The following is a 12,328-nucleotide window of genomic DNA, read 5'->3' as shown; positions in this document are numbered from 1 at the left end:
GCCCCCGTGACCCAAAAATGGAATGATGACAGAAAATTGATGGATGGATAGATGGAAAAATGACTTTAAACGATTTTACCAGAAGGCTGCAGTATAACAAAATGTGGAAAACAAGCGAAGGGTCTGAATGAAGCCATTTAAGGTCAGAACTTCTTGGACACAATGTTTGCAATTTTTATTTGAAATGGCAATAATGTTTAGTGCAATGGTATTGTTTGTGAGCACAGCAGGTGGCGGATGGGGTTTTTGTGGTGTCACTATGGTCTGTGGACGCGGCCATTTCTGTGACAGTTTATATATTGGTTGATTGCTGACATCAGAGTTATAAAAGTTTATGGCAGATATTTTATAAATTTCCTGTTATGATCAGAGTTTTAAATAGTTCAAGTTTTGAACCATCACTATGGTTTAGAACTGTGGACATTATAACTATATTGGTGCTTTTTGATGTGTTACTGTGGTGAAGTTAACTGTATGTATGGTGTGATGGGTAACATTTAAATTTGGGTTGTTGTCTAATTGGTTCTAAAATGGTAAAAGGCTAAAGAAACGGATAAAGTGACTCTGCCTTTACTACTTGTGTGGGTAAGAAGAACATTTTAAGTGATTAATGTTAAGCATTTTGATAGACTGGCCAAGGTTCCTTACCTGAATGGGAGGCCAGCCCTTCAGAGGCACAAGAAGGAAGGCAATGATCATTGAAGCAGGCAGGAGATACCAGTGCAGAAGTGGGTATGCTGGTCTCCCAGCAGGGATGGACCAAGGAACAATACCTGACCAGGAGGCCAGTGTGATGGAAGGACAGGGGCAGACAACCTGTCAGAGCTACCTGCTCCCCCAACAGGTGTCTACTAGTGAGGACTCCCACAAGGCCTGCTGGGAACTGTAGTGTCATGGGGCAGCCTCATTGGGTTCCATGGATACTGATAGGGGCTGCTGCAGTGATTCGTGATCCACTCTTTATGGGGGCTTTCATGTGACCCGGGAGTGCTTCTTATGGGCCATGCCCTGGCACTGTAAGCAGTCCCGGGTCTCAGATTAAAGGAGCCACTCTGCCTCATCCAGGTGAGGAAAAGAAGAGAGAAGCTAGTTTTGGTATGGTGCTTACACAAACCGTGTGAAGGAGCCTTTGTAAATGTAAAGGTATCCATCATCCACATCTCTATCTGCGTTTCTTCTCTCTCGAGTCAAGAATTTCCGACTGGATTCCAGGATCGCCGTAGATGGGTTGTTGTAATGGTGAATGCTGTCATCTCTAACTCATCCTCTTAGACCCAGGTGGCCAGTTCATAGAGCTTAGGTTATGAAGAAAAGCCAGCAAAGCTGGAGTTAAACAACAACCCATTGATTCTCTCTTGTGTCGCACTTCACTTCCAGTCTCGATCAGGCCTCACCCCTCCTGTAAAAACACACGATACTCCATTTTACTGTATATGACAGTAGACAGAAGCAGCACACGGCATGGCTGGGCCAGGAATGTTCAGCTCTGCTCATTTTGTCTGCTAGTTTGGCTTCAGTCTGTTTGGATGATTCACTGGTTCTGAGCCAGCAGGTGGCACTGGTGTGCAAACTGTAACACACTGGAAAGAAATCAAATAAAATTAAAAACAGTGGGACCCCCAAGGTCAAAATGTTCGGTTCCAAGGTAGTCTACCTTGTCTATATGGTTGGAGAGAGAAAACAGGCACATTTTGGACCAGAGGGGTCAACGAGTGTAGGATTTTATAGGGAAGAGACAGACAGACATTCCATTAAATATATCGATATGCAGTATATTTACACACACAAACGCACATCATAATAGTCAGCATATTTATCTGTGAAGCTGAATGGATGGAGGAGTAGTAACAGGGTAACAACGTTTGCATAAAGCAATTTAATTAAAGAAAAGACAGCAGGTCTGATAATATTATATTACATTTACTATACTGTACATTAAAGGCTTAGATAGATAGATAGATAGATAGATAGATAGATAGATAGATAGATAGATAGATAGATAGATAGATAGATAGATAGATAGATAGATACTTTATTAATCTTAGATTATCACTTAAAAATATGAATGGCTAAAGTAGACACACATCTAAAAATACTGTCCACATATTAGCCATTACCTTTTTTTAATTTATTTTAAACATCCACTGGCTGTCCACCTCATTAAGTGGATCCATAAGTAACAGGACTGTCCCCGTTTCTCTGTCATGGAGGCAGACATGAGAATGCTGCGTAGATGTTCATGAATGGCATACATCAATGTGTGTGAACCTGCAGATGGGCCGACATATTCTTCAGCGTTCGGTCACAGTGAGCCATAAGTGTCGTCATGGCGGATGAGGAAGACGTTCCTGTGAGCGTAAGGCAGAGGTTCATGGTTGAAATTCATGTTAAGTTTGGGAAGAGCAGTGATGAAACTCTTGAAATGTTATTGCAGGCATACGGTGATGAAACTATTAGCTGTGCTGCTACCTTTCAGTGGCGGCAACACGTGAGTGAATGATGAAAAGCATTTGGGTAGGCCATCCACCACGGTTAAGGATGTCAACAGTGCCAAGGATACTGAACCGTTGCTGTTATGGCGGATGAAGAAGACGTTCCTGTGAGAGTACGTCACAGGAAGAGGTGTGTGATCGAATTTTGCATTAAGCTTGGGAAGAGTGGTGATGAAACATTTGAAATCTTACGGCAGGCATACGGTGATGACACGATTAGCTGTGCTGCAGCATTTCAGTGGTGGAAGCAGTTTATAGTCAGCAACACACAAGTGAATGACGAAGAGCGTTCAGGGAGGCCATCCACCACAGTCACGGATGTCAACATTGCCAAGGTTAACAAACTATTGCTGTTACTGTTCCTGTGAGAGTACGGCAGAGGCGTGTGGTCGAATTTTGCGTTAAACTTGGGAAGAGTGGTAATGAAACTCTGAAAATGTTATGGCAGACATACAGTGATGACACGATTAGAACTGCTGCCATGTTTCGGTGGAGGAAGCACTTTAGGGTCGGCAACAAGCAAGTGAATAACGAAGAGCGTTCGGGAAGTCCATTCACCGCGGTCATGGAAGTCAACATTCCAAAGGCTAACAAACTGTTGCAAGAAGACAGAATTCCCATGTTACACAAACTTTGAGCGTGAAGGACGCTACTTCAAAAAAGAAAAACGTGCCGAGCCTGTGGAGTCATCTGATTCGGAATTTTAAAAATCTCAGTACTTTTCAATCATCTCTCATACTTCCAAGCAGGTTGCTCTAGGAACTGCCCGTCTCCTCCATCAATTATCTTTCACCAAGCACAGGATTGCCATTTACATGAAGGTCCATGCTCAATATAATATATACATATAATAATGTGAAAGCACTCGGGCTGCTAAATCTTTTAGTTTTACCTCTTCTGCGACTGAACTGTGTAACTTGTTTAAGTTTGCCGATTTGATTTATTGTTAATATTTTGGGTGCCCTTTCTGAGCAGGTCTAACAAAGTGGTCACCAAGCACCTGCTGTCTGCACATTCATCCCTCAAATTCATAAAAGTGACAAAAGTAATGTGCCCTACATATGTCCCCAGACTTCCACATTACTCTTCTTTGTACAGAATCTTTCCGCAGTACACTTGTGTGTTTACTTACACCAACACTTTTATAAGCAGATCCACAAAAACAGCTTTTTTTCTCCCACACACCCTCCTTTTCTTGTTTTGCAATATTTTTTTTTTTTGTGGTAACAGGTCTGCGCCATGAGGGTAGCATTAAGGGTCTTGTGTCCAGTGTTTCAGTCTTTCATATATGGGTGGATGTCATCTCGCAGATCCAGTGGTGATTCAAACTACAGTTGAGTTTTGTTATTCCCTTCTCAGTCAGACCGCCGCACTCTCCGATATCATTTGAACCAGGAATGAACCTGAGGAAACACAGGAGAATGAAAAGTGTTGAGAACATCTTACCTTGCTTTTGCAGCCAAAAAAAAAGGAATTATGTGTAAAATTGAAAAACCCCCGTTTCAATTATACGTCTTTGCATACATTTTGGTCACACACCACCAAAGTTTCAGGGCACCATAACATTTGGGACACAGCATTGGCAGGTCTGTTAAAACCATTGCCATATTTAGGACTTTGTCACATATCCCAGCATGCAATGACTGCTTGAAGTCTGTGATTCATAGACATTACCACGTGATGAGAGTCTTCTCTGGTAATACTCTGCCAAGCCTTCAATGCAGCCATCATCAGCTCCTGCTTGCTTCGGGGGGCTTGTCCCCTTAAGTTTTCTCTTCAGCATATAGAACGCCTGCACAATTGGATTTTAAATCAGGTGACTGGCTTGGCCATTCCAGAATTTTCCATTTTTTAGCTTTGATAAACTCCTGAATTGCCTCAAGTAGTGGGTTAGGATTATTATCTTGTTATAGCATGATGTCCCATCTGCTGGGTTTGGAGGCCTTTACTGAACTTGAGCAGATCAGATGTTTCTGTACATTTCAGAATTCACTGTGCCAATGCCATCAGCGGTTCCATCATCAATAAAGAGAAGTGTGCCAGGACCTGTGCCAGCCATAACACGCCAGCACCAGGGCCGTCTTAACAGCATTATAGCAGGGCTCAACATACATAGATTAGCATGGGGCCCCTATGTTCGTGGGACCTCCGGGCAACTGTCTAGTGTGCCCATGTGTTAAGACAGCCCTGGCCAGCACCATGTTTAACAGATGAGGTGATCTGCTGTGGATCTCAGCCAGTTCCTTCTCGTCTCCATCTTTGCACTCGCCATCAATCTGATTAGTCGCGTCTGTCCACAAGAACTTTTCCCAGAATTCTTCAGGCTCTGTGAAGTCCTTTTTCACAAACTGTAATCTGGCTGTTCCATTTTTGTGGCTGACTTGTGCTTTTCATCTTGCAGTGTGGCCTCCGTGTTTCTGTTCATGATGTCTCCTGCAGATAGTCGTCCACATCGGCCCCCTGAAGACTGTGTTTGATCTGTCAGACAGGCATTTGGGGGCTTTTTCTTGACCATAGTGAGGATTCTTCTGTCATCTGCAGTGGACGTCTCCCGTGGCCCACCAGTCCCTTTGTGATTAATGAGCTCACCAGTGTGTTCTTTCTTCTTCATGACATTCCAGACAGTGGATTTCGGTCATCCTAAGGTCTTACTGATGTGGTTTTATTTTTGTTTTTCATCCTCATAATGGCTTCTTTGACTTTCATTGGCAGAGATCTTGTCCTCATGGTGAACAATGGCAACTGCAGACTCCAAAGGTGAGAAGCAAGCCGAGGTGACTTATGAAGCCATGAAACCCACCTGAGGAACCAAACACACCTATGACCCCAATTGTACCAAGCACTATGGTCGGGAATATGTAGAAAAAGTGTTGTCATCTCTAAATGTTTTGACCGAAATGTCTGTAAATCCCCTTAAATGAAAGTCTGCTATGTGCACTTTAATCACAATGTCAGAATTGTTTGATTTGTAATTTTAAACTGTGGGGCAGAGGGGCAAATCAAGGAAAAAATGGGTCTCTGTTGCATAAATTTTCGAGGGCCCTATATCTATGGCGTCCTAAAATGTGTTAGTAAGTTGGTTTACACCTGCGAAAGGATGTGAATAACAGATGAGTGCACTTAGTCGGGATGCAGTTAAAAGATTACAGATTTTATATGAACATACAATATGTCAAATACTGTATTTTATCTACTCTCTATATATAAACTCCTAAGTCTTAAGTGTGCAACAATTTTATGTCACGTTTTAAAACGGTCTTATTTTAAAACCTACAGTAGCCGCCAAAGTATACAGTAAGGCGAGTTCAAGCACGGGCAAAACGCGAGCTGAAAAAAATCTCTCAGTCCAAAAGTTAATTTTAAAAATATTTTGTGAAAATTAAAAGCAAATAATCCACACAAGAATAAAGAAAAAAGTTTTTACACACATAGAATAAAAGACAAAAAAAAGGAAATATACATCTTCTCTAAACTTAGCTTTTCTTGAGAAACTTTAGTTATTTCTGTACTTAAAAGTTCTTTACTTCTTCTTTTATACTTAAAGATTTTTAACTTCTTCTTCTGTACGCTTTACACGTACGGTGCAGCACTTAAATTAAGTCCTTGGTCTTACATGTTACTTCACACACTCCAAAGGCACGTAGGCCCGGTTTAAAACCAAGTGCCCTCTACACCTTACACATGGCAAGGCTGGTCACTAACTGAGAATAATGTTTAGTCAGAGCTGTTAGAAATGGCAAGAATATACCAATTCAATTCAACTGATGGGAGTTATAGGAACCTCCCATAGATTATGCACTATCATCTAGTAAAATATTTATGAATCTTATGTAACTAGGAAATGGCCCTTACACCTAAAATATACTGTATATGTTTGGTATCATTCTTTTCAGAATTTATCGAACTTTAACGTGATGTTATTAGATTTTCGGATTCTTAGTCTGTTTTTAAATTATAAAGTAAAAAATATCAAGAACTCACATCCTGCGAGATGAGACTTTGTGCCAACAGATTTAACCACGCCTGGGGCTGGAAATAAAAGACAAAGAGTAGGACAGCTTGTGTACAGGCTTTTAAATGTTCGAAGCACCGCACGAGATGCAGATCACGTGGCACGGCGGCAGCAGCAAACCAGTAGCTGATCGAGCAAAGAGGAGGTAAAAAAAACTGTTTTTGTTTCCCATTGTATCACCGTTTAAGAGAGGGTTTCGGAGGAGCGACCATGTCTCCTTGGGGTGCGTTCAGCCCCCCTCTTCACAATGCGAGTGGCAGAGACATGAAGTGGCTGGGCGTAGCACAAGCTGGGGTGGCTGGTGAGCGAAGCGAGCAGGGGGTAAGCCCCTTAGTGCTTTATAAACTTGAGATGATGGAAACAAAAAAACCTTTAGCTTAATTTCTTAGTTTTGCCTGAAAGATTTAGCTTTCCCATTGAATTCTACATGCACACCTATGGGAAAGATGCCTCATTCCTGATGTCATAGATGCAAGATATTCATGTCATAAAATGTCAATTCAATTTTATCTTTATATAAAAACATAAAGGATAATTAGGATTATGTGAGTAAAATCGCACAGATCCCATCAATTATGCTTTTGATTCAGGTTAAGGTTTTATGTTGAATGGTCTGAGTTATAAAAGCTGGGAAGGTTTCACATATGGACGTGTAGATTGTCACTCATGTGCAACTGAGGATCACCTTCTTGGTTCATTTGAGGTGTGTAACATCACTCCAGGATGAGATGGGGCGCTGTCGCCAACAATGCCATCTCCCTTTCCCTCCACAGATGCCCAATGAGGGCAACTGACTCCGTCACTCCTGGTCAGAACCCTACAAAAACCTCTTTCTTTTGGATCGAGCAGACCATCAGGCAGATCCCTACTGAAAGCAGATCCACTCAAGACAGCCTTTTAATCTCATTTATTCTTTGATTTTCTTTGTTCTACAATTGCTGCGCCAATGCAAGCTTGTTTTGTTTGAGACCCGCTGTTAATTAAACATGGCAACCCATTTGATGCCCCAGCATTTCTTTTCAATACCCTCACTCGACAACAATGTATAACGGTCTTAACTTATGCCCTGCTGATGAGATTTGAAAGTCTTAATGTTAGTAACAAAAACGGGATGAACCCAGAGGTACAATAACAAGCAGTCAACACTCAAATCTGACAGGAAAGTTGTTACCATCAGCATACAAGTTCAGTTTTCCACATTCGGTTTAAATTCTCATTCATCCCAAGTGTTTTTGATCTTCTATATAAGTTTTATGTTAATAAATAAACATCCACAGGCTGACCAGTTATCATTCCAGTCAATCGTTAGTTAAGTCTTCAGGGTGGTTTCATTTCTATATGTAATAAGTATTATCTCATGCTATAAAAGAAGTATTATGTTGACTTCTATATTTTATTTATTTGTAAATTATTCATGTTTGATGGCTACGTCAGTTTGCAGCATTTTTAGTAGGATATTTTGGTCTCTCCAGAAAAACCTTCTATTGTGATGTGAAATTTTGCACACAAGTTGATAAATATTTTGTATGTCTTTATTTGTAACTTAGACAAAGAAATGTAAAATTAGTGTTAATTATAGATAATAACAGCAATGGTTTGATGGTTTAAGAACCCCTTAAGAACCCTTTTACGACTGAGTCTCTCCGTAATTTTACAACAGGGTTGGAGGATGTGCCTCAAACAAGTTTGGTAAATGTTTTTCTGCTAAAGTCTTTCAGTCACCCCCCACAGGAAAGCCAGGCTACCTAACTGCCAAGCTTTAGCATAACATATGGTTTGGAGGGCAGCTGTGAAGGTATTCTGTCCCCCCAATGGTCTGAAGTATGGCTGTTTGGAGCTGGCTTGTATCACAAGCCTTTAAGTACCATGATGCCCTATTGGCTATAGGGGTTGGACAGAAAACCTATAAATGTGCTTTCTTTACCTCCCTCTCTCTCTCTCTTACCAAACTGATGAAAGACCATCTCACACCATGAACTGAAACGGACAACACAATGAAGAGCACAGCTCGGCAGTCATATTGAGACAGGCATGTGGCCAGTGCAGAAGAAAGCTGACCACAAATGAACTCGAGACATTTTAAGTAACTGACAAGTCTGTGTGCCACTTGAAACTGCACATCATCATTTATCAGGTTGTATCACTTTGAATATTGTCATTATTTATGAATATTATCAATAATACATTCATACTTAAAGTGTAGCATAACTCCTGCTTGTCTTTTACTACACCTAATTGCCTGAGGTTATAAATATAGACGAGAAGGTGGGGAGAAGTTATATTTTACAATACCTTAGAAACAGTGGTAAGTCTGTGAGATTTGAGGAATTATGTCAAAAGGCTACATATTAATAATACAAAAAGGGGAAAGTAGAGTAAAATATTACTTTTTGACAAACCAAATTTCCTTCATAGAACAATAAACGTGAATTGAACTGGAGAAAGTGGAGATGTAGACAGAAATATACAGTGGCTGGCAATAGGAACATTTATGGTATGAAACAAAGACTAGGAAAAGACAACAGAGTAGTAAAATAATAATAATAATAATAATAATAATAATAATAATAATAATAATAATAATAATAATAATAATGAATGACAATACCTGGAGAGTCTGCACACCTGAGCTGAAAGAAAACATCAAGACTGAGCAAAGGGCCAGTGGAACGAAGCTGCTTTAATCCCAACACCCCAAACAGAAAAGGACTCAGAAGTGTGCGGGCCAAGAGCCGATCTTTCATCAAAAAGGAAGTCAGAACATGTAAAGGTTTCTTTAGGCAAAATTCCTCACCTATTGGTGTCGAAAGCCTGTCCAGTATACCACCTCCACTTGTCCCTTCTCTTCAGTCCAATCCAAAAAGTTAAATGGACTCTAGACTGCTGACGGAGAAGATCCTGCAGAGAAAACAATTCAGTTAAGTGTGAAATGGCTGCAGGAGGTCTACATTAGAATATAAGCAGGTGGACTTTTTGAAAAGCAACAAAATGCCTTGGAGGACAACATCACAACACAATAAATCTCCTTGTCATGTTCACAAAACCTCAGCACAAAATTTCACATTTGTACCCTGAGTAATCTTTGCTATAAATTACTATTATAAAAACTAGGGGGCTCTGCCACCTGCTCGCTTCGCTCTCCCACCCGTGGGTTTGGTTTACTGGATATACAATTTAAAGAGACTGTTATTTTCATGGGAATTGTTACATATGCATTATTTTCAAGTTTACTTTTAAACTTTAGTAAAAACACTTTTGAATTAAATCAAGTTCGCAATGAATTTTGATTCCGTGTTTGGACTTACATCGTGACATTGCAGCGTATAACTGCCTGTGAGTGAATATCAATTCTTTCTCTCTAATAAATAAAACGACTTTTTTGAATGTTTTTCCATGCATTTTTTCAATTACACCCGGTCCGTGATGATTATTTTCCCTTTTTTCGAGTAATAATTTCCATTTTTTTGTGCTAATGTGATCTTCACTATCTTCTTTTTTGATACTTTAGAATTTTACTGCTTTCATATTCTTTAGCTTTCTCCGCACATGTATCGCGCCATTGTTTTTTTGAGCCTTTCCAATTCCACTGCTTTCATAATCTCTTATCTGCTCGGCATGTGTCTCGTGCCAACATTTTTAAAACGTCTTTATCAAGTTCTACTTTGCCTTTTACTATTTGTCTTTTATTTCTCAGCCTGCTTGGATCTGCTTGTTTTTCAGTTCCACTTGTTCTAGGCTGATTATTACTTTCCTTATTTTCTGAATTTGCACATAGATTATTATTTTTCTTATTTGCATTTTTTTCTTTCCATTGCTTTTGGATCTCTTTTCGCCATGCTGCTCTTTCTTCTTCGCTTAGTCGTTGACGTTTCATCTAGAACGTATTGTCCTTATATGCTTTATATTAGCTGAGAGCACAGGATCTGTGTCTGCTGTGTCTGTGGTCTTATTTGAAAATGGTTATAAGTAGTGTGTGACTTGCAAGAATCTCATGCTCCACGTCCCCGCGAGATGGTCCTGGGCCAATCTCTTGGCACCAAGTCTCATGTTTAAAGTCCCCGGGAGACTCTCTGTGGCCAATCTGTTTCGTCTCGCAGGTCTTTTAAGTGTCTTCCGAGAAGATCACGTCTGGTCTCCCTGGTCTTCCTTCCAAGATTTTTCTTTATAATAGAGAGAAATGCAAATGTTGTGTACATGTCAGTTAATGAAATGAATCAATAGAGATTTACCATCAGCTTTTTGCAATGAAAGACACAACCCAGACTCACTGATAGATAGATAGATAGATAGATAGATAGATAGATAGATAGATAGATAGATAGATAGATAGATAGATAGATAGATAGATAGATAGATAGATAGATAGAAGAATGTCATTATTAGCCAGCTGAGTAAGTACACCTCTACTGTCGTACCTTTCCTTATATGATGGCACTCAGCCATCTATAGCCCCCCAGCTACATCTGAGCCCATCCATTGTCCTGCAACAAGGCCTACTCAATTCAGGTGTTTCACTGTTTTAAGTAAAGGAGCAGCTGTTCCTTTTAACAAAATTAAATAATAAATATAGAAGAGTAAATAATCACTCCCAAGGTCAATTTGGGAAGTCTGCATGTTCGGCAAAGCTTTTCATTGAGAGATTTAGAAGTTTCAAAAAATGTGTACAGCTTTCTATATTCAAGACATCTAAACCAATATTGAACTGTCTCAACAAATGTCCTTGGAGAATACAGTAAGTGTGCCAACAAATTGGGTCGACTGGGAGCCGAGTTGTTTCATGCGGACAGACAGACAGACAGACATGGCTATAGGAGAAGGTGCTTTTCACATTATATGTGAACTCATATTGGAATGAGCTATGATGGATTATGATTATAATATCCTGTGTGTTTCTTGTATCTTATGTATGTATTGATTAGACGGACACAACATTAATAAAAAAAGGTAATAGAAATATATTGTAAATTCTAGGTTTCATTTTTCTTTGTCTAGCAAGTACATTACTATTAATTTTTTAAGCTTATTGGCTTGCTGCATGACTGGCTAGAACTGGAAAAGAAGGTTTAGGGTTAGCAGGGGAGACAAGCATAGGAAGAGCATCTGCAACTACTCTTCGATGCTCCATTGGCCTAAAAGTATGGCAGGGAAGAGCAAAAAAGACATAAATTCCAAGGCAAGTTGAAGGTCTAAGACTCACTGTTAGAGGTGTAGTGGTGTTCATCTTTGACAAAGTATAGTAAATTCACCTAAGAAAAAGAATTAAATTGTTTCAAAGCAGAGAGCATGTTGTCCTGAATGTCTGTCATAACTCACCAACTCCTGTTGGTCTTCCACTTTGATGAGATTAGCCCCCCGTGATCTGCAGTCCTCCCTACTTGTGTCCCACGTGCTTTTATTTGTTGAAAAGTAGTAGCAGTTTTCTTTGTACAGCTGCCACCACTCAGGGCAGGATCGTACTGCAAAAAAAAAAGAGACCACAAAAAGATAAATAGCAAAGCTGAATTATCGGTAAATTGAATAACTAGAATATAGTAGTGAAATATGCAGTCTTGTGAATACACGTAATAAAGAACAAGCTTACAGTGGGGCTCTTGTGGGCTTCTATTCCATCACAGATCCATACATTGAATTACAAGTATGGCGTTGTCTTCACTGCCCGGGCTGAATTCTTTGCCTCTTTCTTGTATTTTATTAACAGTCTGGTGATTTTTCTCTTTTATTTTAAACCAGTTTAATTAGTTAGTCTAGTTCTTGTTTTAAGTTAAAAATTGAGCCTGAAGCAGGCAGGGCCTCTAATGACTTTCAGTTCATCTTTGTCATCTTT

The 12,328-nt window shown here is 39.9% G+C and overlaps 1 protein-coding gene across 1 annotated transcript in view; it reads right to left on the bottom strand.

The window, feature by feature from the left end:
* Positions 1-1,980: 1,980 nt before the first annotated feature.
* The window catches only part of LOC120536700 (killer cell lectin-like receptor subfamily G member 1), a 45,273-nt gene continuing 34,925 nt past the window's right edge, over positions 1,981-12,328 (bottom strand). The window contains exons 3-5 of the mRNA XM_039765147.1: positions 11,818-11,960; positions 9,299-9,402; positions 1,981-3,895 (exon numbers count right to left, since the gene is read on the bottom strand). Of these exons, the coding sequence (XP_039621081.1) occupies positions 3,775-3,895; positions 9,299-9,402; positions 11,818-11,960 (368 nt within the window). The 3' untranslated portion in view covers positions 1,981-3,774. The remainder of the gene's footprint in view (positions 3,896-9,298; positions 9,403-11,817; positions 11,961-12,328) is intronic.

This window comes from Polypterus senegalus, chromosome 10 (assembly GCF_016835505.1).
Source record: "Polypterus senegalus isolate Bchr_013 chromosome 10, ASM1683550v1, whole genome shotgun sequence".
NCBI classification, from domain to species: Eukaryota; Metazoa; Chordata; class Cladistia; order Polypteriformes; family Polypteridae; genus Polypterus; species Polypterus senegalus.
Note: the sequence above shows the minus strand (reverse complement) of the source record. Positions and strands in the feature narration are given on the sequence as shown.